Source organism: Staurois parvus, unplaced genomic scaffold (genome assembly GCF_062004578.1).
Source record: "Staurois parvus isolate SC_StPar_1 unplaced genomic scaffold, SC_StPar_1.0 ptg000656l, whole genome shotgun sequence".
NCBI classification, from domain to species: domain Eukaryota; kingdom Metazoa; phylum Chordata; class Amphibia; order Anura; family Ranidae; genus Staurois; species Staurois parvus.
In genome coordinates, this window is record NW_028318452.1 from 2372063 (window position 1) to 2399516 (window position 27454).

The 27454-nt window shown below is 42.2% G+C and overlaps 1 protein-coding gene across 1 annotated transcript in view; it reads right to left on the bottom strand.

Annotated features, from left to right (window-relative positions):
- Positions 1-26618, bottom strand: part of LOC149448819 (proteinase-activated receptor 1-like) — a 44199-nt gene extending 17581 nt beyond the window's left edge. The window contains exon 1 of the mRNA XM_089694205.1: positions 26412-26618. Coding sequence (XP_089550331.1) covers positions 26412-26511 — 100 coding nt within the window. The 5' untranslated portion in view covers positions 26512-26618. The remainder of the gene's footprint in view (positions 1-26411) is intronic.
- Positions 26619-27454: the final 836 nt, after the last annotated feature.

Consider the following 27454-nt stretch of genomic DNA (forward strand, 5'->3'; position numbering starts at 1 on the left):
ATAGTGTGCATTCCCAGTAAATGTTTTATAAATATGCTCATTATTGTAGCTCAAGATATTTCCTCATCTCTCTCCTGCCATGAATTAGCACACTGCCCACCAATACTATTATTGTAGTGCATTCTTTCTACCCTCCTCCCCTTTACATCACATCCACTATATATATACAGTTGCAAGAAAAAGTATGTGAACCCCTTGGGATTACGTGGAGTTTTGCATGAATTGGGCATAAAATGTGCTCTGAACGTCATCTAAGTCACAACAATAGAAGAACACAGTCTGCTGAACATAATACTACACAAACTACACAAACATTAGATGTTGCCATGGTTTAATTGCACATAACATGTAAACATTCACAGTGCAGGGAGGAAAAAGTATGTGAACCTTTGGACTTAATAACTGGTTGACCCTCCTTTGGCAGCAATAACCTCAACCAAACATTTCCTGTAGTTGCAGATCAGACCTGCACAACGATCTGGAGTAATTTTGGACCACTCCTCTTCACAAAACTGTTTCAGTGTAGCAATATTCTTGGGAAGTCTGGTGTGAATCACTCTCTTCAGGTCATGCCACAGCATTTCAATCAGGTTGAGGTCAGGACTCTGACTGGGCCACTCCAGAAGGCGTATTCTGTGCTGTTGCAGCCATTGTTTTGTTGAATTACTTGTATGCTTTGGGTCATTGTCCTGTTGCATCACCCATCCTCTGCGGAGCTTCAGTTGGCGGACAGATGGTCGTACGTTTTCCTGCAAAATGTCTTGATAAACTCTGGAATTCATTTCCCATCAATGACAATAATCCGTCCAGGCCCTGAGGCAGCAAAGCAGCCCCAAACCATGATGCTCCCTCCGCCATGTTTTACAGTGGGGATGAGGTTTTGATGTTGGTGTGCTGTGCCTTTTTTTCTCCACACATAGTGTTGTGTGTTCTTCCCAAACAACTCAATCTTGGTTTCATCTGTCCACAGTATATTCTGCCAGTAGTGCTGTGGAACATTCAGGTGCTCTTTTGCAAACTTCAAACGTGCTGCAATATTCTTTTTGGACAGCCATGGCTTCCTCCGTGGTGTCCTCCCATGTACTCCATTCTTGTTTAATGTTTTCCTTATTGTAGATGTGTCAACAAAAATGTTAGCATGTGCCAGAGATTTCTGTAGGTCTTTAGCTGACACTCTGGGATTCTTCTTTACCTCATGCAGCATTCTGCGCTGTGCTCTTGCAGTCATTTTTACAGGATGACCACGCCTAGGCAGAGTAGCAACAGTGCTAAACTTTCTCCATTTGTAGACAGTCTGCCTTACCATGGACACATGAACATCAAGGCTTTTGGAGATACTTTTGTAACCCTTTCAAGCTTCATGCAAGTCAACAATTCTTGATCGTAGGTCTTTTGAGAGCTCTTTTCTGCGAGGCATGGTTCACATCAGACAGTGCTTCTTGAAACCAGTAAACTCAAAACAGGTGTGTGTTTTTTAAGGGCAGGACAGCTGTCAGCAACACATCCAATATCATCACACTGATTGGAGTCAAGGTTGGCTCACTCCTGGCTCCAATTAGCTCTGGGAGAAGTCATTAAGCTAGGGCCTCACATACTTTTTCCTCCCTGCACTGTGAATGTTTACATGTTATGTGCAATTAAACCATGGCAACATCTAATGTTTGTGTAGTATTATGTTCAGCAGACTGTGTTCTTCTATTGCTGTGACTTAGATGACGTTCAGAGCACATTTTATGCCCAATTCATGCAAAACTCCACGTAATCCCAAGGGGTTCACATACTTTCTCGCAACTGTATATATATATACACATATACATATATATATATATACACATATACATACACACACACATATATACACACATATACATATATATACACCATGTTCCCCATATATTGATGGCTGCCTTCAGCCCTAAAGATCCCCAAAAAATTGTCCCAATTCAGATTAAATGGTTTGCCAGATTATAGTAATTCCATATGCGACTACTAATGTCACTTTGTGTATCCATGATCAGGCATGTCACACAACGTGTGGGTGGGGTGCAGTGTGGTGTAGCGGCAATAACACACACAGTCCAAGAACGATGTAAAGAAATTGTTTTGAAGTAATGCAAAGACAGTTCACAATAAACTTGGTGAGAACAGCTCAACTGGGAACACTCACGGATCCCAACAGAGTGTAAAGAGCAGGTTTCAGCTGAACTGACAGCACCTGCGAGGAGAGGCAGAGTGCAGCCTGGCTGTCTCGTGCCCAAGCAGGAAGATGTCCAGAGATGTTGTTAGCCCTAGAGTTGTTAATCCTACGCCTACCCTCCTCATCTGGAACCTTTTCCTGATGCTAGTTCTGTCCCTAGCAGATGGGATACCGGTCTCTCCCCACTCACAAATGCATGCTAAGCTCGGGGATCCAGGGCCTTAAGTAGGCTCTGCCTGACCCAAGATGGCCACCAGAGTCACATGGGGCACCAGCATCCAATCTGATAGCTTTCCCAGTGACCCAGGAAACCATAGAGGAGCCGAGTTCCTCTTGGCTTCCCCTCCAGCTGCAAACGAGCGCCACCTGCAGAGGAGAAAGTAAACTGCACCTACCTACATGTGCACACATAGTGGTACTCACCAATATTAATGTTGTTGGACCACAGTTACCACCAATGATTGACAGTCTGCCTCAACCCAGCAATGCCTTCCTACCACTGTCCTACACGCAAATATTTAAAATATATAAAAAAAGACTATATGTAAAAAAATTTATCTCTGATTTCAATGTATTGATCATTAGCAGAAGGCTCTTTAATTGGTGCAAGATTCTGCTGATGCTTTATTTTCGGACTCCTAGTCTTATGCAAGATGTTAACACTCCTAAAGCTTTTTTACTGCAGACAACAGATGTGTGCTGGATTCCTACACTTAAAGTGATTCTAATAAGGTATTTTTTTTTTTTTAAAGAAAAAATAACAAACAAGTCTATACTTACCTGCTGTGTGCAGTGGTTTTGCACAGAACAGCCCAGATCCTCCTCTTCTTGGGTCCCCCACAGACCCTCCTGGCCTCTCCCTTCTGTCGGGTGGCCTCACTCAACCATGCCCCCTCCCCCACACTCTCTCTCCTGCAAGGAAATCATCCAATACGGGCATCAGGATCCGGGCACCAGAGAAACAAAATATAGATCAAAGCTCACAAACCCTCTCACTGTACTGCACCCTGAGCACCTGCATTTCCCTTGCTCCTGTCCTGCACTCAGTGGGATCTGTTCAGGAGATCTGATCTGAGGGAGCCACTGGGAGACAAGCTGTCAATTGTAAACACAGAAGCCGTAGCATAGGGCCTGAGCCAGAAATGGTGGACGGAGTTCCACCAAGCTCCAGCTGAAAAAAAAAGCCCTGCTTCCTTGTACCCCCTGCTCCAGTAATATTCACCTCTTCAACATCTGTAGTACCCCTTTGACTCATTTCCAGGAGTACTGCATTCCTGGTCCCCAGGGCCGGTGCTACTGTTAGGTGAACTAGGCAGCTGCCGAAGGTCCATTGCCACCTAGGGTGCAGCCACAGCTGCTGGTGTCCCCCTTCCCTACGACTGCTGCCGCTCCCTCCCCCCCCCCATTCCCCCATGTACCTTCTCTCCGCCGCCTCTCCATCCCTTTGTAAGCTGCCTCTGGCCACAGTGCCACAGCGCTGCACCCTGTACACACACATGTGTAGAACTAATGCCAAGTAGAACTACACAACACCATGACCTCCCTCTCGTCTCCAGCTGGGCTAGTCCAAGACAGTTGGGAAGCTGCAGCACAGCAGTGCAGGGACACCCCACCCTCCCAGCAGAGGAAAGAGATGGCAGAGGGGCCCATCGTGGAGGGGGTGGTGCCGGGTATCATCCACTGGAGTGGGATCCAGAGGAGGAAACAGGAGCTGGACCAGGTCTTCTCCTCCTCCCAGCCCAACCTCTACAGCTCCGAGGCTGACTCCTTACCCTCCAGCACCCCCTGTAATAGCCACAGAAGCATCGCCAGTACCCTGGAGCCTGACTCCACTTTTCACCGCTTCCAGGATCACCTCCTACCCTACAACCAGAGTTGGGAAACCCAAGATGGAGACAGACAGCAAGGACCAGACCAGGCTGCCAGAGGACACAAGCTGTCCCATCAGAAGAGCCCTGCCTGGAAATGAGTGTATCCACTAGCTACTGCAGCATCAAGGACAGCAGGCCAAGGCGCGAAAGAGCAGACAGCAGACTATAAGTGATTGGGGAGGAGGTGGGGGTAGGGTTGCCACCTCATCCCTTTAAACCAGAACACATTAATTACACAGGTTATGTGGCTGATTAACATGGTAATTAAACTCACCTGGTGCCTTATCTGCATTAAATTAGCTTCAGACCCTGAGTCATTAATATGTGTTCAGTTTTAAAGGGATGAGGTGGCAACTCCAGGTGGAGGCTGTAATCATCGTCATCATCATTCCAGTGTAGAGTTTACCATCATTGTGGCTGTACTTCACTGCTTTTCCCCTGAGCTGTCTGGGAAAGTGTGCTTTGTCCTCTATCTGCAGTCAGTACAGGACACACAAACAGGAAGCATCCCATCAGGGGCTCTCCTTGGCTACCCCAGACCGCTGACACATGCCTTTGCAAGAGTTAGGGCTCGTTCACACTTGGCTGTTTTACCAACGCTTGCCAAACGCCCCTATAGCGTTTGGCAAGCGTTGGTCCGGCGTTTGCGGAGCGTTTTTTAACGCTCGGCAAACGCTCCGCAAACGCCGCATGCACGGTTTAGTGGCAGTTGCTAGGCGTTTGCCGAGCGTTAATAACGCCCCACAAACGCCTATAATACAGTTTGAGTGGTGTTACCGCTCCGCAAACGCCCCGCAACCGCGTCGCAACCGCACCGCAAACGCCGGCCGGGCGTTTGCGGAGCGGCACCATAGACGAGAATAGGAGGCTTCAAAGCCTCCTGACTCGACCAGGGGCGTCCGTTTTGACGCGACGCAACGCGACGCGATGCAAATGCTCCCGTTAGAACAGCACCATGTGCTGTAATGTGCAGAATTGGCAGAGGCGTTTGGGAAGCGGTAAAAACGCTTCCCAAACGCCTCTCTGCCGCCTGCACACAAGGCTAGCCTAAAAGTGGTATTAAATGGTTTCATTTTACTGTTTTTCAAATTTTTTACGTTTGATTGTAGGCACCACAGATCTTGAAGAATGTTGGCAGCACAGGTACATATAAAATCCCTTTATTTTTTATAAGACTATTTCTAATCTACATTTTATTTTACATCAGTGTCATTTTAAAAGAACTTTAAATTTAATAAAATGGCAATCTATTGTTCAAGCACTGGCACATCCTCTAGGATGATGCCTCTGTTTTGAAATATATAAGAGACTATCCTGAAATAGTTTTTTCATAGAGATACTCTTACTAAGAGCCACTACCTACCTAGCATAGTTAAAGAGAACCAGCCTAAAGGTATACATCAGTCTGGAACCTGTAATTTTTGCCATTGGGATGCCTATGGTAATTATTTTGTTCTTCCAAAATGGGGAGAAATGTATCCCCCAGTTCTATCCAGACTGTAACACACAAGGGGTTATATACCTGATGATGTGTGAATGTGGAGCCTTTAATGATTAAATGACCATTTGTATTATTCCTCTAATTGGAAGACGACAACACCAGTCAGCTGACATGTAGACCTTTATCGTGGCTTTGATACCTCTGTAGCATCCTTTTTAGTTCTAGAGGTAGTTCCTAAGGAACCAAGAAGGGGAAATTGGGACAAAAAGATTCTACAAAAAGAAACTCTATGGACAGAGAGACTTGAGGCTACGAAACCCCCTGGATTGAATGAAATGCTATCTTACAAATCCTTTTTTTTAAAGAATTAATTCTTTATACAAGAAGTCCTATTAGAGTATTAAAAGTAGCCCCACCTTATTAAAGTAATATATTCAATATCCTTGCAACACCTAATATGTTTTTTTCCAATAAAGTTAGTGCTTTAATATTTTTACTATTAGGTGGTAATGGTCCAGATGTCTCCAATTTGCATCCATACAAAAAAATACTGAAGCTATTTGCTGGGGTATTTTTCTTGTATGTATTTTTGTTTATTATGTCTGTGTATTCATTTCAGAAGAGGGAGAGGCTCATGCGGTGGGTCTATGGGATCGAATGTGCAGCTGCAAATGCTGTGCTCCTTCCATTCTGTGCATTCTGCCTGGGTGGTCAGCCTCGCGACTGCTACTGTGTGACTCCCCGCTGGCCAGTGGGACTTCCTCATTCTCCATTGGGGGTTAGCGTGCACATGTGTGGGTTGGGGATGGCACATGTGCGGTCTTTCCAGCCTGGCTGGATGACATCATATGCTGGCGATTACGTCAGCATGTCTCCAGTTGCGGCACATAAATATGGGGGGGACGTCTGGAGGTGTAGGGCAAATTAACATCAGAAGGCAGCGGCATGGAGGAGTTCATCTCACTCATAATAGCCAAGAGGTAAAGGATTGACCCTAAACTTGTATGGGGCAATTTTTAATAATATGAATCATGATGGCCTGGTTTTGATTTAGCTTCATTTGATTATTACTATAGGTGCTCTTGGCCCCAGCATAAAGGGGAATATGTGGCATTGGAATTAAACAGCCATACACTTTTGGAAACATTGTATTGTGCTTAGGCCATACATTCTGGAAATATTGGATATGTGGATGGTATCTAGGCTTTAATATAACACACAACAACATTTCCTCCATTTGGTCTTCTACACATACATTGAAGAGCAGCATTGGGAACAGTTTGATATACTCTCATGGTGAGTGTTCAAGTAGTAGTAGGCCCTGTCATTGATTATATCTGTGTTTAGGTTTCCTACTGCACAGCCAGTGAATGATAGATTTTAGGTAATCAAGAGATAAAGATACACCTATGCACTTTTTAGTTTTGGATAGTATCTATGTGCAGTAATTAGAGAGGTGGTTATCTGTCCAGTATTTAGGTATGGGTAATGGAAACTCAGCACATGTGGAGATATGTTTGTGTGCTGTCTTGGAAATTCGCTTTGAACAAATTTTTCCTTACCGTGAGTACTCGCAGTTGGATGCGCAGAAATCCTCCATAAAACTGTGCGAACTTCGCTTACCGCGACTGCAGCTTAGTTCCACGATTCCTGCGCCTCCAACTGGGTTAGCTATCTTGAGATGTGGGGAAATGGAGCTCCAGTTACCTAGGAATGATCACACGACACTCTCAGGTTGCTGTTGGAATTCACATACTGGCTTCAGACTCAGCCCCCGGTTTTATTACACACACACACACCCCCCCCCCCCACATGAGTCAGGTCAATCCCCTCCCACAGAACAATGCATGGGGAGTGCCTATACACAGGATGTACATTCCGATTGGAGTGTAGCCTTTCCTCTTATCTATCACCAGTCCTCCCCTCCCTCCATGAGCTCTCTGAGGGAAGCAACCTTCCCCCTTTACACCAGTCCTCCCCTCCCCCCCATGAACTCTCTGAGGAGAGCAAACTTCCTATCCTATTAGCTCCTAGTGGTATGTACATTCTCTGTACAAGCATCCCCTAGATTAAACAGTGTCAGTCTGTATCTGAATGGGCCCGATACGATCTTTATTAAAACACATCCATCCCGATACAGTTTCAGGTTGGTAATGGCTTGTAAAATATACATAAGCCTACACACGGAGTTCACACTGCTTGGCGCCTTGCGGTACGAAGTCCATGTGGTACTATGCTGCTGATATGTGGATACAGGCCCGCGGCCTACCGCCGGCGGCATTTGCATTGAATGCCGTGGTGGTATACACGCCGGTCTATAAGCGCAGATCTGCCATCTCATCCATTACCGAGCTGAGTACTGTAATACATACATTGTACATGCGCATGGCCCAATTGCAGCCTTCAGAGCTTTAATTAAGCCACACGAGAAACATATGAATAACACTCATATATGACACATTTAAAGTTCAACCTGTAAATACAAAATTTCCATGACAGTGCCTTACTTACCCTATATACTAGTTTAACTGGGCCTGAGTAGTTGATTTGGTAGAATTCATGTGACGTAGTAAGTTATAGGTTATTTTTCTAGTGCTAGTCCTCCTGTTCAGCTCATGCCTCTTGTAGATGTGACCTCTGCATTCAAATTAGGATGCACTGCTGAACTGACTCTCCCTCCTATTCTATTTGTTCACATTGATACAATGTAAGTTTACTATGAAGAATGTCAATTTTTACAGATATATATGGTTTACTAATATCGTGATAATGATCTTGTACTCTGTCCGAATAGACACTATACCAGGCCCCAGAAGAATCACTACATGCAAAACATGTTGAGCTGAAGGGCTGAAGTCATTACTCATAAGCTGCGGCTTCTCCAGACTGTATGACGGAATATGTAATATTTTTTGGTGATGTTAGACTTCTATCCTTTGTAGGAAGCTGCATACTATGAGAAAAGCTCAGTACAAATGTGATTATATGTTTATGCATTTTAATGGAATACCTTCATTCTCTTAAGATGGTTTGAGATTTCAAATAATAAAAAATCGATTTTTTTTTTTGTTTACAAACTTTTTTATTGAAAGGGCAAAATACAAAGAATGTGCCTCATAAAATGTAGCACAATGAACAATGAGAAAGGAACAAACAGGTAATTTTCAGTGACAGAAAGACAATCAGAAAGTAAAAATCAAGTACATAAATGAATGATATAACAAAGCTGGCATATTAATAGAACTTCTCACAAAAATCGAAGACAGAGCTGGTTTAGATAGTTATTCAATCTAACAGCAGATATCAATGTATCTTCCAACCATCCCATTTATTGTTGAATAAATGCATCCTATCTAATAAAGTGTAATGGATACGTTCCATGAGCAAGACCATATCAATTCTCCCTAAAACAAAAGCTAATGGGACTACAGGTGATTTCCAATGCAGGGCTATGGCCCATAGGGTAGAAACGCAAATGGTGTAAAATCAGCCTCATCAAACTGGCCCCGGAATTGATGAACCCAATAAACAAATCTGTGGTGACAGAACAACCAGAGAGCCAACCAAAAGCAGAGGCGGCCTCCGATATCCCACGCCATATCAGGGAAAGACCTGGACAAGCCCAAAACATGTGCATGAGAGTTCCAGCAAGGCCACAACCCCTAAAACAGAGGTGTGAAACTTCTGGGAACATAACATGTAGTCTGGAAGGGGTATAGTACCAACAGTTAAGAACCAAGGGCCATCTCACTGTGTCACGTACCTTACTAGTGAGCCTGATAGCAGGAGGAAGACCTCTCGTACAGCTCCGGTTCGAGGGTCACTGAAGGTGGGACAGCAACCACAAGAGCATGGCGGGGTATGAGTGCCTGTTCAGTCCTATACTCTGTGCAGGAATTGCTGGCACTTCACTGGGAGATGGGATGGCTGAACCGGCTGTTGGCAGAGCAGGCTGGCAGAAGAGCAGGCAGGCAATGAAGCTGGTAGCAGACTGTATGCAGGGTCAGTAACAGATAAGCAGATCAGGCATGAACGGTAGGCAGAAGAATAGTCAGGTCACAAGCCAGGGTCAGTGTCGGTGGGAGCAGATCAGGCAGAGTCAGAAGGCAAAGGCAGAGTCCAAGAAACAAGCTGGGGTCAATCACAGGTAATTACTTACAGGAACAGGAATACAGGAGGGGGAGCTGCAGATCAGACAGCACAGGATAATAGTGCTGCTGGGTTTAAATAGTCTGATTGGCGCCAACACGCAAATGCGCATGACTATGTGCAACAGAATGGGCCCTCGCACATCTGCGCCTGTGCCGCTGTGCACTATGGCGAGCATCTTCCTGACACACAGACCGAAAAGGATCTAGAACCCCTGCGTATGTTATCCAACATGGAGTCCCAATCATCATCCGAAAATGTGAAAAAAAAATCGGTTTTATTTTTTAAATACCTGTCTAGTTACTGCCTAAAAAGCCCATGTTCTCTTATTTCTATTTTAATAAAATAGTACTTTTCATCCTACCTCAAACAAGGAAGATTTTTTTTTTAAAAAAGAGAAACTTCACTTGAAACTGATTGAGTATTTAATGTAAACCAGATAGAGTAATAAGTCCTTGAGTAAGTCATCTCCTTAGATTCAGTCTGGAATAGAGATGTTCACTCTGTCTCAAAGATAATGGCATGATTCCATTTTTTTGCCACGGTTACCACAGATTTATTTCACTAGCTGAGTTTGCATGGCAAAATGTACCTTTCAAAATTGCCATTTGCATCTTATATAGGAAGGAAATTTTTTTCTGCTGCATTTTTTTCCAACTATATGTAAATTATGTTAGATGCCATTAAATTGTTTGACAATTGATGTTTTTTGTACCCTTGACTTATAGATGAACTCTTGGCTCCTTAAAAAAAGTAACAAAAAAAAAACACATTGGGGATTTACTAAAACTGGTGAATGCAAAATCTGGAGCACTTCTGCATAGACATCAATCAGCTTCAAGGTTTTAGTGTCATAGATTAACAGCTTGCCGTCCACAGAGCAGCCTCCCTGCACTGGGTCACGTACCTAGTAGATGATCCATATGCTCGGGCAGGGGGCGCATAGATCACAGCACATGCCGATCACCAGGTCCTGGCCATTGATTGACTACCCAGTGATTTGCTCTGAGGATTACCGAACACAGCTTTGTGAATGTAAACAACAGAGCTGTGTTCAGTGACTGGGGATCTCGTTGTTTGTTTATTCCCTGCTAAGCAGGGAATGAAAGCAACTAGATCCCCAGTAAAAGCAGCACACAATACACACATAAACACGTGTTAGGCAGGGGCGTATTTACCACAAGGCAAAAAACAAGAGAAATCTCTATTTGTGTAAAAAAAACATTATATAATGTTTGTTTGGGTACAGCATTGCATGACAGAGTAATTGTCAGTTAAAGTAGCGCAGTGCTGAATAGCAAAAAATTGGCCTCGTCAGGACAGGGGTAAAACCTTCTGGAGGGCAAGTGGTTAATTGAACAAGCTGAAGTTAGAAGTTGATTGGCTTCAATGCACAGCTGCATCAGATTCTGAGTGCACCAGTTTTAGTAAATCAATCCTTATACAGTTTATAGGCATTGGGCAGTATTAAAAAAGTGTGCAAAAAATATTTGAGTACAGTTGTGGAGCTTAAAGTGGTTGCAAAGGCTCAAAGCTCAAATTCTATGCATGAATGTAAAAACCCTTCTGTGTGTAGTAGCCCCTCCAGCCCCCCTAACACTTACCTGAGCCCCTGATCCAGCGACGTCCACAAAAGCCTAAACCATTGGCTCCCGCTGCTGTCAATCACAGCTGACGATCCAATAAGGAGAGGGAGGGAGTGGGACAGAGCCGCGGCTCTGTGTGTGAATGGACATTTAGAGCCACGGCTCGAGAGCTCGTCTGCTCAGGTGCCCCTATAGCAAACTGTTTGCTGTGGGAGCACCCAACAGGAGGGAAGGGCCAAGAGCTCCAGCGGGGAACCTGAGAAGAGGACAATCTGGGCTGCTCTGTGCAAAACCATTGCGCAGAGCAGGCAAGTATGACATTTGTTATTTAAAAAAAAGACACAAGATTTTAGTATCACTTTAAAGGATTAAAATAAAATGAAAAACGAGCGCTGGATGTGAAGTAAGAGGAGCTGCTAGCATGAAAGGTAAAAACCTCTAAAACCTTCTAAAAAACATATAAAAATAAACATGCAGCGCTAGAAACGTAATAAGAGCATAAAACATATAAATTATATATGACTGGGTCAAACTCTTAATAATAAAATATGAATGACCGTCTGTGGTTATCTCATAGTCTATAGCAGCAATCAAAACATATCAAAATGAGTAAAATAGGTAAATGAATGCACTAAGGCGTTTTGCAAATAAAGTTGTGGTAAACGTCCCAAGTTGGCGTTTGAAGGTGCATAAAGTGAAGCAATATTCAATTAAAGCATAATCAGTGAAAATCCGTGATAGTAGTGTTAGGATATATGGATGTAGATTGCAATAACCAGAGAGCGCAAATAAATGCGCATTTGAGTACATTGGGACCAACTCCTGGTCATCTGCATCTGGTTACTGGAACACTGGGTCATCTAGTGAGCATCACTAGGATAAGCAGCACATCATCAGGGCATCCAGGCACCAGGATTACACTTATTCAGCCACCAGGGGGAGCCACACTTGTAGTTAATGTAGAGTCACCATAGGTCTCCTTATAGGGAAGGCTCATGACAAATGAGCCAGAGCAAAAAAAATTTCCATAGTGCAGTATTTCTTTATTGAATAAAGGGGTAACAAAATAGAGGCAAAATAACTCACATTTAAAAGTCAATATTACAGCAGTTTAAGATGGCCCCCGACCGTCCACATGGGCCATGCGGTGTGACGTCACTCTGAGGCAGCTTCCTTACATGTTTCGCCTTTGATAACGTGCTGGCGCACAAAACATGTAAGGAAGCTGCCTCAGAGTGAGGTCACACTGCGCGGCCCATATGGACAGCCGGCGGCCATCTTAAACTGCTGTCATATTGACTTTTAAATGTGAGGTCCTGTACGAGGTCCCGATCATGTGATCACTGATTTGCCAATCAGTGATCACATGTAAAGTAGTAAGCAAGATGTCACTTCTGACATCATTGCTTACTACATGTGAAATCTGTGAATGATCACAGAGGTCACATGGCACAAGGCTAATCCAATCTTGTACTTGACCAATCACAGCTCACTCAGTAGTTCTCAATGGCTGCAAGAATGCAGACAGAGAGAAAGAGAAATGATTGCTTTTACATCCCATATGGGTGTAAAAGCAATCAGTGTAAAAAAAAAAAAAAAAAATCTTCATCACCCCCCACAAGTAGTACAGTGTCACCATGGTGACACTGTACTGCTAGGGTGACAGTATGTAAAAAAAACAAAAAAAACAAACATAAATAATAATATAAAAAAATAAAATAAAAATGTAAAAATTTGTTTTAAAAATTATCATTTTTGGTTATGAACTAATTTGGCTTTTTTTGTTTTACTAAAAAGATAACAGAATAAATTTTGGCCAAGATTTATGATGAAATATTATTTATTTGCAAAATTTGATAATAAAAACACCTTTTTTTCCAAATTTTTGGACTTTTTCATTTACATAGCAAAAAAAATAAAAATCCCAGCAGTGAATAAATACCACCAAAATAAAGCTTTATCTGTCCCAAAAAAATGGTAAAAAATTAATATGGGTACAGTGTTGCATGACCGCGCAATTGTAATTCAAGGTGTGATAGCGCTGAAAGCTGAAAATTGCCCTGGACAGGAAGGGGGTGAAAGTGTCCGGACAGGAAGTGGTTAAGGTGCGTAAATGACCTACACCTATAGCAAAGGCATTATTCAGTATTGGTCAGATCTGCGCAACTCATTTTCGACTACAGACATCATTTATCTGCATAGGCAGTTTTTGATGAACTATTCCTTTAAATTTGGGCCTCATGACATGCAACAGTTAAAAATTTAAGAAAAAAGATCAGCGTGATAAAAGTGTATGACATGCAGGCAAACAGATCCTACTTGTGATGTCACTGCAGTTTCCTGGACTAAATATTCTCCCTATGTACTAATTCATATTTTTGCCCTTTGTCTGTCAGGACCCTGGTAGCTCTAGACAACCCGAGGAACACCATTTGGAAAGTGCTATACGTCTCTCCTTTCCTTTTGGTGCTTGTGTAGCAAACTGAAGCTGGCCATAGATGGATCAAAATTCATCCAGTTCAGCAGGGATCGACCGAATTTTGATTCGTCTCTGGCCGTTCCCATTTGTGAGAAGTTGATCTAAAGTAGATCTGTCATTACAATCGCATTTTACTACTTGTCATAGTAGTAAAATGAAAATGTAAAAACAAATAAAATAAAAAAAATTACAGACCGCCTCACAGCTCCAACATATGCACATACAATCTAGACACACACATGTACATAAAAGTCTGTTACACATTAGATATCCAAACACACACCGGAAATAGAAACAAGCCTTTAGCATTTCTTTGCTTATTATAAAAACTATATAAATGGGGTATTTTAAATGAATTACTGAAGGAACCCCCATATGTATTACAAAAATGCAAAAGTAATTTTGGTTCGTAAAGATGTTAAAAAGTTATTGTTCACTAAACTGATTTACTGTATACAAAAACTTGGTCTGGTCATGAAGGTATTGATTTCACCTGGACAGAAGGTCAATGAAGGCCACCAATGGAGAAGTAAAAAGAAAAAGAATTACTTGAAAGTTCTGAAAAAAACCCAGCACGCCTGTCACTTCCAATGACATTTTCCAGCAGGCCTGGCACCTTTTCTTTACCAGAAGCCCTTGTTCAATGCTTATTCCCCAAAGCTGTCTCATGTTCCATTGATTTGCTCAAGATATAATTGTTTTATTGATTCAGTCATTTAAGCTGGCCATACACTGTGCGAATTTCAGCTAGTACCTGATGAACCAAAAGAAATTCAATCATTGCCTGTCTCAAAGGAGATGGGTAGAAAATTGTCAGATGCATAGTGACTGCATCCTGTCAAATGCAGGCACTATTTGGATATTTTGACAGCTAGGAGATCTGGCCATCAAAATACAAGAGTGGCAACCAGGGCCACCGATAAGGCAGTGCAGCCAGCTCTCATGCCTGGGCCCCATCAGTTCAACAGGGGAGCCCGGGCACTTGAGGAGCAGGAGGGCTGGCTGTACTGTTATATCACTGAAACAGATCTCTCAGTGGTTCCCTCTACATCTCAGCTGGTGTCTCCTCCTGTCACTCCCACCAGATTTCAGTTGCTGCAGGAGGAGCCACAGAGGGATCAGATCCAGGATCTGTGCCCTTCTACCCCCCCATGTTGCTTTGATACCCCTGTGTGCTCCACCCTCCACAGCACTTCTCCTCTCCTCCAGCTGACTGAGGCTATTATAGGCCACAAGAGGATTGGGTTCAGGATGGAGAGCCAGGGGGTGGAGTTCTGGGAGATATGTCAAAATTGCCGACCCCTTCCTTTCCTGAATGAACACAGCAAGTGATCGGTACTAATCACTCCTGTGTTCATTCATAACTAAAGCAGTGTAAACTGTTTTTGCCATGGTTCAGTTTGTGAATGAACAATGAACAGGGAGACTCTGTACAGAACAATTATTCATTCAACTGCAGCGCAGCTGCGGCTGCAGAGAAAATGATTGAGGAGTCTATGTACTCAGTCCCTTTGTTTCAAAAAGTTAGACATCAAGGATCTGTTTGGACCACTGATATTTCACCAACGCCCCCCAGCAGGACTGGTAGTATGTGAAAAAAAAATACTGTAAAAAATAAATCAGAAAAAGACTAATAAGTCCACATGCAATTTGCTCTCTGAACATTGATCAGTGTTCGAATTGCTTTTCAGAGATCATTTGACAGTCCATGAGGAAGCATTGTATTGGCTCCTCACCACTTACTTTAACCCCTTCAACCCTGCATTAGCGCACCACAATTGTGTTCTTTGCATGCTGTTGTGGGGCACTTGCAAAGCAGTACAATTCTCTTGGCTGCGAAACAAAGTGTTGCGGCTGTGGCATGCACCCCCAGCTGCTGCCTCTGCAGCTAAAGGGTATGGTGAATGGGTGGCAGTAAAAGCACAGCTCAGTCACAGAGTTTTACTGCTTCCAAACCTGTGAACGAGCCCTAAAGACTCATTTACACAGGTACTCTGGCCACCTGTTAATCTATGGAGATGCAGCAGCTGTATGAACACAGACGCAGGTCCTAATTTGATGGGTGTGCAGATCTGGTTTGCAAATACACTAGCTTGGGAAAGAACCTCAGGTCCATTCTATGAGCACTTTTGGGGGTGAGCTCTACATGGAAGTTGGGGGAACAGATTGTTAAAAATGAATATTCCTGGACAATTGCTGTTTGTAACATTTGGATGTGTTTACTAAGCACATAAACATGAATGCTCAGCTAATATGTTTGTGCATGTTCATGTCACTAATAGTTTAAGCGCTTGCTGACTGCCCTATAGCAGAAATACTGCTACAGGGCGGCAGGGCTGCACACAATCATGTATATATATAGGTGATTTTGCATTTCCGGGTAGGGGGCACGCACGAGCCCTACCCACACCGCAATTCGCAGCGGTGGCTGTCAGACACCGGGTCCCGGGCTGGTAATTATTTGCTGATTTCCTGGGATCTCTGATGGGGAAGAGGACTGTTTACTAACAGTCCTCCTCCCTGTCAGCTTGAGCACACTGCTGTGGATGGTTTCCCACAGCAGTGTGATTACAGTGACTCACACACACATCGCCCCTAGTAAAACACTCCCAGCACACAGTTAACCCTTTGATTGCCCCTCATGTTAACCTCTTCCTGCCCAGTGTCATTAGTACAGTGTCAGTGCTTTTTTTTAAGCACTGAACACTGTATTGGTGTCATTGGGAATGTCAGTGACACCAAGTCAGTTCCCTCCAGTGTCAGAAGAATGTCCTCTGCAGTCCTGCTATAAGTCGCTGATCGCCGCTGTTACTAGTAAAAAAAAAAAAAATCCCAGCATCTATACTGCCGTTTGTAAACGCTATAACTTTCACGTAAACCAATTAATTTACATGTATTTGGATGCATTTTTAGCAAAAACACGTAGCAGAATACATTTTTTACTGGACATGTTTAATAGCAAAAAGTCAAAAATATCGTTTTTTTCTGAAAACTGTCGGCTTTTTTTTTTATAGTGCAAAAAATTAAAAATGCACAGGCAATCAAACAGCACCGAAAGAAAGCTCAAATCGTGGGAAAAAAAAGACATAAATTTAATTTGGGTGCAGCGTTGCATGACCACACAATCGTCAGTTGAAATAACACAGCGCCTTAACGCAAAAAATGGCCTGGTCAGGAAGGGGAGGAGGGGGGTAAATCCTCTGGAGGGCAAGTGGTTAATTAAAACATGAAAGAATAAACAAAAATATCTAGATCAAGGTTTGCTCTAGGTCTGTACCAGGGTGAGTGTTTGGGTAAGGTCAGGGTCAAAGGTCAAGGTCAACTTTTTTTGGTCAGGATTTTTTTTTTTAATTTTTAAATTAGGATCAGTGTCAGTTAGTGGCAGGATAAAAAAAAAAAGCAAAATGCGCACTATTGTTCCTGGGCTGTACTCTGGGTACAGACAACAACATACACACATGTGGTATCCCTGCGATCGTCAGGAGCAGGAGAAATTATTTTGAGTTGTTCTTTGGTGGTAGGTTATAGTAGTAGCAAGAAATACACAGCTAAATTAAAAAAATATATATTTTTTAAACATTTTGGACCAGTTTTCCTTTGGAAATAAAAAAAAAATCAGGAGATATCCATTACCATTTACCACCAAATGTCCTGTAAAAAAATTGTGGTATAATCCACCTGGATGCACAAAGTAGTTGTGATGATATGTACAGTTATACTAACACATGTCAAAGTTGAAAAATTGTGCTTAGGTGTTTAGATTTGTTTTACCCTTGGTATGAAGGCACAAAGGGGTTAAGTTACTTGCAAATGAGAAATTTAACTCACCAAAATTTCATGTTGATTTTATTGCCAAGTTGGTCACTTTTCTACAGTTGGAAAAAAAAACTGATATAATTACAGATTACCCAACAATCGCTGAAGGAGAGCATACACAGAGGAATGTGTGCCATAATGAGAAGTATGCTGTGCACATTATAGCTAGTGCCCTCCCCACCAGTTAAGTTCCACGTTAACAGAAAGCTCTTCTGCTTCCGCTTGTGGAAATAAACTATTCAGTTCCTGAGAAAAGATGCTTCCAGGAATTGTTACATTATAGAAAATCAGGTACATAAACAAGAGTTGATGTTACTATAAGTCTGGTATGTTTTTTCATTAAGTTATGGTATGCTGGGATTTGTAGAATACCCACAGGGAGGAACGCTTGCAAAACAACGGAAGACTACAGAGACATGAGAGTTATTAGAGTAGGGGTGGTGGCAGTTCTTTCCCGTAATTGGTATGTACTCTTTTTTTTTTTTGTAAATAGGCCAGCTATTGTGAAAAATATTGTATTCTGATAATAGCATGTGACTAGCATATGTAATGATATTTGTATATTCATTCCTATTTATTTCTCATGCCTTTATTCATCTTTTTCAGTAATATTTATTGAAGTTTTAACAGGTACAAAAACTGCACTGTAAATGAATATTTGATGTGACTTGTAGTTTTGCAACAGCTGGAGGGCCGCCAGTTTGACACCCCTGTTCTAGCACCATTGTAAGCATGGGAGTGTTAGTGTAGACTGGTGCACAGGGCTGCCTTAATAGCATCATGGGCCCCTGGGAAAAGTAATACACTGGGACCCCTAGAAGCAACCTGTGGCACACTACGCGCGCTGTGACAAGAAGTGGTTATGGCTAAATTATGCTACATATTGAGTGTGCCTTTTAGTCTGATTAGAATCAACAAATAAACACTGCCAGGGAATTATCCCAAATTAAATTCAGCCCGTGTACCCACTGTCCCACCATCTCTACACAATGCCCCCTGTATACACTGACCCTTTTTCCCCCTGTATTCATTTTCTAAAAAATATTTAGCAATTTTTTTTATTTGTTTTACACTTTTATTTATTTTTTTGCAATTTTGTACATTTTTTTTTCACAACGCTGTCGCTGTTGGGGAAGCTAGCAGCCACCTGCCGCATTGATAACCTGCTCTGTCCACATGCGAATCCCCCTGCTGGGGGGGGGTACTGCAGGGGCCCTCCATTTACCTGGAGCCCCTTGGCAGTGCCCCAGGGTGCCAAAGCACTAAGATGGCCCTGCTAGTGCATATCAGATGCAGATGAAGATATTCATATGTATCTATTAGGACATAGCGAAAGCTTTAATGTGGAAGGACGGAGCTAGTTCCAAAGTGCAAATTTACCATTACTATAACACCTAAAGGGAATATAGAAAGAATAAGGTAAGGAACATATGTAAAGGGGCAGCACAGTGGCTAAATGGCTAACACTTCCTTCTGGCAGTACTAGGGTTGTTGGTTCGAATCCCAGCCATGGCACCTTCTGCCTGGAGTTTGCATGTTCTCCATGTGCCTGAGTGGCTTTCCTTCAGGTACTCTGGTTTCCTCCCACACTCCAAAGACATGCTGGTAGGTTAATTGGATCTTGTCTAAATTTGCCTTTGTATATGAATGTGAGTTAGGGACCTTAGATTGTACACCCCTTCTGGGTTAGGGACTGATGTGAATGTACAATATTTATGTAAAAGCGCTGCGTAAATTGACGGTGCTATACAAGTACCTGTAATAAATAAATAATAAATAAATGTAAAGAAACGTAGAGAAGAAAAGAGCAGGAATGAGTATTGGGAGAGGTGTGAGGAACATGGGGGAAGGAATATGAAAAGTCTTCTGTCAAGGACCAGCATGGAAGGATCACCAGGTATTATTTAGCTGAAAGCTGTGGATTAAAGTGGTTGTAAAGGCTCAAGGTTTATTACTTTCATGCATTCTATGCATGAAGGTAAAAAAACCTTCTGTGTGCAGCATCCCTCCTAATACTCACCTAAGCCCCCTCTCGATCCACCGATGTGCACTGGAGTCTCGGCTACCCCGGTACTCCCTCTTCTTGTTGGCTGAGACAGAAGAGAGAGCCATTGGCTCCTACTGCTGTCAATCACAGCAAGTGAGCCAATGAGAAGAAAGAGGGGGCAGGGCCGAGTCGCAACTCCGTGTGTGAATGGACACATGGAGCAGCGGATACCTCCATAGCAAACTGCTTGCTGTGGGGGCACCCGACAGGGGGGCGAGAGGACGGGAGAGCCTGCGCGGAACCCCATAAGAGGAGGATCCAGGCTGCTCTGTGCAAACCTCTTTTCTTTAGAATTAATTTAAGGCCTCATGCACACAGGACATTAAAAAAAAAAAAAAACTCTCCTAGAAGCTGTCCTCCTAGCAGCAGTGTTTTGAAGAAAAAATGCCTGACGCTTGTTAGGCGCGTTTACAAGCGTCAAACGCTTGGGCGTTAATTTCTTTGGCCAGAATGATAATTTATTCTGGCCACTGAAATGAATTAACGCTCAAGCACTAAACGTGCCTTGTGTTTTTGCTGCTGGTAAACGCTACTGCTACTAAAAGCTTTTAAAAGTCTATGTGTGCATGGACACATAGGATAGCATAGAGGGACGTTTGGGAGCACTAAAAAAAAGCAAAACAAAACAAAAAATAAAAACAAAGATGCCTGACGCGCCTAAAAGTGGCTGCATAAACGCCCTGTGTGCATAAGGCCTTAAAAACATTAGTGATAACGGTTTTATCAATAACATGTTTAGTGTTTTAGTGATCAAATTGACAAATATAAAGTTGTACCCTTTAAGGGTGTTGATGTGATGTTCCAGCCCCCCCAAAGATCCGACAAGGTATATACTCACCTGCCCCCAAAATATATTGCTTAACTACTTCCTGTCCGGCCCATGTACATAAACGGCCAGACGGGAGCAGTGGAGGAGCGGGTGGCCGTTTATAAATGGCCTCCACATTCACTGCCTGTGCGCGCTCCCTGGCACCGCACGGCACCGTGATTCGGAACCCACTGTGTCCTCCGGAACACCGATTGCTGTACGGGACCTCTGTGTGAGGTCCCGATCATGTAATCACTGATTGGCCAATCAGTGATCACATGAATAGTAGTAAGCAAGCTGTCACTTGCTGACATCATTGCTTACTACTTGTGAAATCTGTGAATGATCACAGAGGTCACATGGTATAAGGCTATTCACAACAGCCTTTATGGGTGTAAAAGCAATCAGTGTAAAAAAAGTAAAAAAATCTTCATCATCCCCCACAATTAGTACAGTGTCACTATGGGGACACTGTACTGCTAGGGTAACGGTATGTTAAAAAAAAACATAAATAATAATATAAAAAAATTAAAATAAAAATGTAAAAAATGTTTTTGAAAAATTATAACTTTTGGTTATAAACTAATTTGGGTTATTTTATTTTTTTACTAAGAAGATAGATGAATAAATTTTGGGCAAGATTTATGAAGAAAGATTATTTATTTGCAAAAATTTTATAAGAAAAACACTTTTTTTTCAAAATGTTTGGACTTTTTCATTTATATAGCAAAAAAATAAAAATCCCAGTGGTGAATAAATTCCATCAAAATAAAGTTTTATCTGTCTCAAAAAAAAATGCTAAAAAATTCATATGGGTCTGTCACGGATTCCCCCACACGCCACGCCCACAGTGACTAGCTAACCGAGGCGCGCACGTGCGGCCATGACTGGGGGTAGGAGGGAATAAAGGGGACTGAACTTTGAATATATAAAAGCGTATATAAGATCAGCCGTGATATACTTTCACGGCCTGCACTACCTCTTGGCCACCACCGGAGGGAGACTCCACTCCAGTCCAGCTGGCTGACCACACACACTGGGAGATACAAATTTTACATACAATCTGGTGCACTGATTAGAGTTGAGGAGCAGCTTAGCAATCACACACCCTTCTAGGATCCCTCCAGCTATCCTACAGCTTGAACCCCGCAGTTAATCACTCTTCCACTGTCCACACACCCCCACACCAGACACACCACAAAAGGTAGCCTGCCACCACCCAACAGCTTTATCCGCAGAACGGTCTGCTGGGACACCCCACACACACAGATTTCCATCTGGCAGATCTGTTACCTACAATCTGCACACAATCTGCCCACACGCAGTGCAATTGCATACAGATTGGCAATGAGCTTGACCGAGTGTTTAAAGGCACTAACATACAATACAATCTAATCTCTCCAATCGAATCTCTCTGAAGATATGAGCCCTTGCTTAAATACACAGAAGTCACTAATTAATTTTAAGATTTATTATCCCGAAAGTGGGCAATGCATAAAATATGTACAGAATATAAAAAGTTACAGAAATACAAAAAATACAAGAAGACACACAAATGACTATTCACTTTAAAATAAAAGGCAATAAAAAACAGAAATAAAACTTTTACCAAGATTTATCCTGCGAGTGGAGCAAGTCAGGGAGAATCAGCAATCCATTGGTCGATCCAGCTCCATACAAATTACAATGTCCGGGTACTCAATTTATGGGGATATGGACGTAGGCGGGACATTAGTCCTTGGCCAATTGACCCTGGGGGGTGTTCCTGTACCCGCCCACAGGATGTTCTGGGTGCCGAACTGCCCAAGGTCAATTGGACCAAGACCGACTATAATCACCAAGTCGGGGATTGGATTTCCAACACCAGCGCATCAGTCCGATCACGACAGTACCAATCACTGTTCGGCTGTCGCAATCCAGCGCCACTTAACCATTTCCTGCATTTTCCTGGCATTCTACCTAAACCACAAATACGTTTTTTATATGTTGATGTGACCCACAGAGTGTGCAATCAGAAGGAAGTATTTTCATCTCTCTGCAACTAATATTTTAGCTTTTATGAGGGATGAAACATCCTCCTTTGATGTATGTATATTCTTTTAGAGCTCCCAATGTCAGGGAGACAACTTGTCTCCAGCTGTTTCCTTCCTAGTTTCCCCAGAATGTGACAAAATCCTATTAGCACCCAGGTGTCACTTCCAGAGGAAGCTAGGCTTTTCAGGTGCTAATTGATGACCATCTGTCTCTGATTTCCCCTATGACAAGGACTGAAACTACATTTAGGATTACATATTGCTACAGGTCACATTTTATCTACTCAAATCTGTACATGTTATGTCACAGTCCAGTGTTGCATGACCGCGCAATTGTCATTCAAAGTGTGATAGCACTGCAAGATGAAAATTGGCCTGGACCGGAAAAGGGTGAAAGTGTCCGGATTTGAAGTGGATAAAGTGTATCTCTACTAGACAAAACTTTTCTTAGATGGTTTTAATTGCTGTCTGTGTTCACTTCTCCTTTAATTGGTGACCACTTATACTGAGAAAGAAAGTAATGTGAGATTCAAAAATTTAGACTTGTTATCAGAACAAATGAGGGGAAATCTTCCAATGAGAACATCTATTTACGTGGACAATTGTCTAAGAAGAGGAATTCCCCTCTCAACTTGTGAGATTTCTTTGCACTTCCTCTTGTATCAGCTGGAGAAGAAGTGATGGGAAATTCCTCACTGGTACACAGGCAGCAAAAAAAAAAATAAAAAATAACTTGGCAGGGATTTAACCCTTCCTCAGTCTAAAATTTTAAACGTTTTGGCTATACATACACTCTAACTGCAGAAGTGAAAAGGTAAGTCACCAACCTAGCTCTGCTGTCTAACAGGTTTGTAAACCTAACATTAAAACAAAAAAACTTTGGAAGATAAAGCAGCCCCCATATATTCATTTAAACAGTGTAGTTACTGTAGCTGTCTGCACAGAGTTCATCTTTACAGATGCCAACAATCCTGACCAACTATTTATGTAGGCAAGGCTTTTTTTCGTAAACAAATAGGTGCATGAACTCCCCCCTTCTGAGTCACTTCTTGTTTCCGTCCCATTACTCACCACCCAGTACTGCTACTTTTAGAGAACACACAGCCAAGTATCATTTTGTCATGCTAAATGGTTTGCATGGAATTTCTTAAGGATAATAAGAAAAAAACAGAAAAATAGATTCCTCAAGCAACAATGGACCCCCAAAACAAAATGCGACCCAAGCAACAATGGACCCTCAGCAGCTACAACAGATCTCCCAGCAGCCAGCAACAATCAACAATAGACCACTCCCTCAACAGTAGATCCCTTCTAGCAACTATTGACCCCCCATTCACAATAGATCCCCACTAGCAACAATAGACCACCGCACAAAAATAGATCCTCTTCAGTGACAATAGATCCCAAAACAGCCAGCAACAATAGATCCTTTGACACACCCCAGCACTCCCTGCCATTACATACAGTGCTGGAGGTTTCAGAACTGCATTCCCCCGCATTCTCACTGAAAAAAAAGCCCTGTATGTAGGATTACCTCTTCCTTAGCCTACATTAAACCATTTTTACCTACTTTTTATTGGTATTTCCATATATGCACATTATGCAGTTTACAGAATCAGATTTGCTGGCCATTCATAAACATTTACTATATCTTACAGGCATCTAGTTCTTTACCAAAATGATTTATTACTCCTACATATTTCCTTTTTTGTCTCTACATTGTAAGTTTCTGTGGGCAGGGACTTCCTATCTGTCTCACTGTCTGCTGCATTATAATAACCCTTTATTTTGTCATTTCCCCAAAATGTAAAATCGAAACATTATTCAGATGTTAGTCACCAAAGAATGCCTTGTTTATGTACAGTATTTAAATGCCATTAAAAGTTCAGGGTATTAAAGCAAACCTAGACTTATTCCAAAGAGACAAGTCAGTTGGGAATAATGCAGTCCAGCAGTTAGATTGAATTCACACTATATGTGGTCACAGACGTAAAACCGTCTGTCACTGCAGGGGCACACAGAACACAATTGTTTCCTTATGGCTGTGCTGCAGTGCACTGCAATCAAATGCAGATATGCTGCATTTTATCACAGAGCAGCATGCCAAATTGTAGGGCAATGTACAAAAACGCATCGCATCGCACTGCTGTACATTGTAGTGAATGAAGTGTATGCTTTGGACATTTCAAATAAAGTTTGCAAAAAGAAAAGGGGGTTGAATCATGCACCACACTACCCCCTAGTGCAGTCTACGATGCAGATCTGTTGCAGCGGTAAAGTGCTGCTGCAGCTCTCTTTGTAGTGTGAATTCCCCCTTAAAGTAGGCATTCTACAGCTACTGTGTTACCAAGCCCACCTTTGCATCCGTTCACCAATGTCTACGTTCATGGCCCCTCTGGCGCTTGATGACACCATTGATGTAATCCAACTTTCAGAGGCACAAATTGGAAGTGCATACGTATCAAACTCCTGATAGGCTCCTGTATGACTAGAAGAACAGAACAAACCAAGGCACTGTTTTCAAGGGTTCTGCTGCTTTAAATCTGGAATTATATGTGTAAGGAAGTTTTTACAAATTACTTTATCACATTAAACTGCAGTAATGAGTCCCTGTTAGACATTCAAGCTCTAGATTGTAAAGCTTTTTAAGTTCAGCAGGAACCAGACAAATTTCGATCCATCTATGCTTGTACCAAAGTCTCTGTGTTGATTGACTTCAGTACAACCAGCCTGTCAGGGTTTTTTCGTACAATCACAGCAGTGATCATTGTAATCTTGATGTCTGGGAAACCAACGGGAGGGATTCCAACATCTACACTGACTGTGTTGATGGGGGAATCAAGTGATTTGGGGTTGAAGGAAAGGAAATTGCAGAATGTATAGCTTGCCTAAGTATAAGTCCACTTAAACCTGCTGAGATAATAAGGCATAGGATATGCAAACACAATTGGCATGGCATGGCATGGCATCTTCTTGGCCAGATCATCAGGAGAACATATGTGTTTAGGCCAAGGCAGTGTTGGGGTGGCCTACTGTAATCACCTCTAGCACTAGCTTATCTAGTAAGAAACAATAGTAACTGGACAGGATTTTCTAACCTACCTGACTGCTATTCTTCTTGAGAGATAATTTATCAGTACTAGATCTAATTGAAAATTCCCAGTTATTTGATGTTTATGGAAACTTTTAGGTCACATTCATTTCATGAAAATCGCCCCAAAACCAATTACATGCAAGAAACCTGCAATCAGCAGCAGGAAGCAGCAACCCATTGAAAGCTGCCAACTCTTGCAATCACGGCTGCTTGTATGTAATCGCTCATGCAGCGATCACCTTTGAGTGATCAATCCTGGACTCAGACAACCTTGAATGCAGTCTTTTGGTATCACATACATTTTCAGCACCAAGATTTCTCTGCTTGTGCCCCTGATAAATTAAAGAAATTTGTTTAAGCATTTCCCAAAAATAAAATATAAGAGTTTGGTGGATTGGATTTTTAAACACCATTTCAAAAATTAAATAAAAAGAGTGAAAATTAAATAGGCTTTAAAGGGTCAGTTAAAGGTTATTTGAAATTTTTTTAAATATACTGTAAATATATATTTAACTGAAAAGTTATATTTTAGTTAATGATAAAGCCTGATAGGTTGAGTCAGTACCTGTTCTATGTGTGTTAGGTACTCCCAACATTGACACCACCTTACCATAATTCTTAACTCTTTCCTGTCCTCTTGAGGGTTTTGGGGTTCCCAATATTTCTTCTTTTTGTATTCTTCTATATTTCTATAAAAATCCAGCAGCTAAAGCAGAAACCGCTCATAAAGCCCTCAGCCCCCAGAGAGTAAATAAATTGCCAGGTGATTTAACTCTCCAGTGTCTACAAAAAACTAAAATCTAGAAGGACCAAGCCTTTAAAATATTGTATGCAGAAAATCCGAAAAACACATTTACTTTAACAAAGTAATATAAATTTCTTGAACTTACTTGTCTCGTTCTCACAAAGTACTGTCCAGCTTGGTACACTGAGGAGGAAGATGGGAAACAGCAGTTTTAGCTTCATGATTTGTCCATATATGACAGACATTGCTGTTTGTCCAGCCAATAAGAATTTTATCTCTTGATTTGAGAATCAGTGATGAAGTTCCCATAAGAGATACTATTGCTATGCATTCAGTTCTGGAACACAGATGATTGTCCTCACAGGCTGGGTGTATCTTTTCCTCTGGTTAGAAGGGAGGGGGGGAGTCATCTCTCTTTAGCAATTAGTCAAGTGAAGCTAGGGGTGAGCTAACCGCTTTTAGATTGGGAAGACCAGTAATATCTTCTAGGAACAAGATACCTAAAGCTCTGAAAGGAACTAAACTAACCACAGTGAGATCGTAGGATGCAATTAGTGAAAGTTCCATAAATTCTAGATTAAAGTCTTAGAATTCAGATAATACAGGAAGATAGGTCAGTGAAAATTCCCAGCTGATTTTGGTATTTCAGACTTATCTTCACAACCTGGATTTTTCCATTCCTATCGAAAACTCACCCTCCTCTTTTTCTGTAAATCCCAGCAATATAAAGTCAAAGAGCTCCTGCTTGGCAGTACACATATATGTAAATTGGTTGCATTTTGAACCGCATTCTCGTGACGTGAATCTAACCAACTTTCCATGGAGTCAGTTCATATATGTGCATCTCATGAGCCTATAGGCAGAGAATTCTGAAGTGACCCCCCCCCCCAAAAAAAAAAAAAAATAGAAAAAGACAGCAAGCCTGACTTTTTTTTCTTGATAAAATATTGTTTTATAGATATTTTTATATGTGTAAAGGGGAATGCTGCAGACATTGATGTGAAGGGGAACACTGCAGACTGTGATGTAAAGGGGAACTCTGATGTAAGGTGGTCTGTGGTCACCAAAGCCCCCCCTTACATCACAGTCAGCAGCATTCCCCTTTACATCAGGGTCTGTAGTGTTCCCTCTTACATCAGAGTCCCCCTTTACATCAGGGTCAGCAGAAGTACAATAGGGAAAATCTCT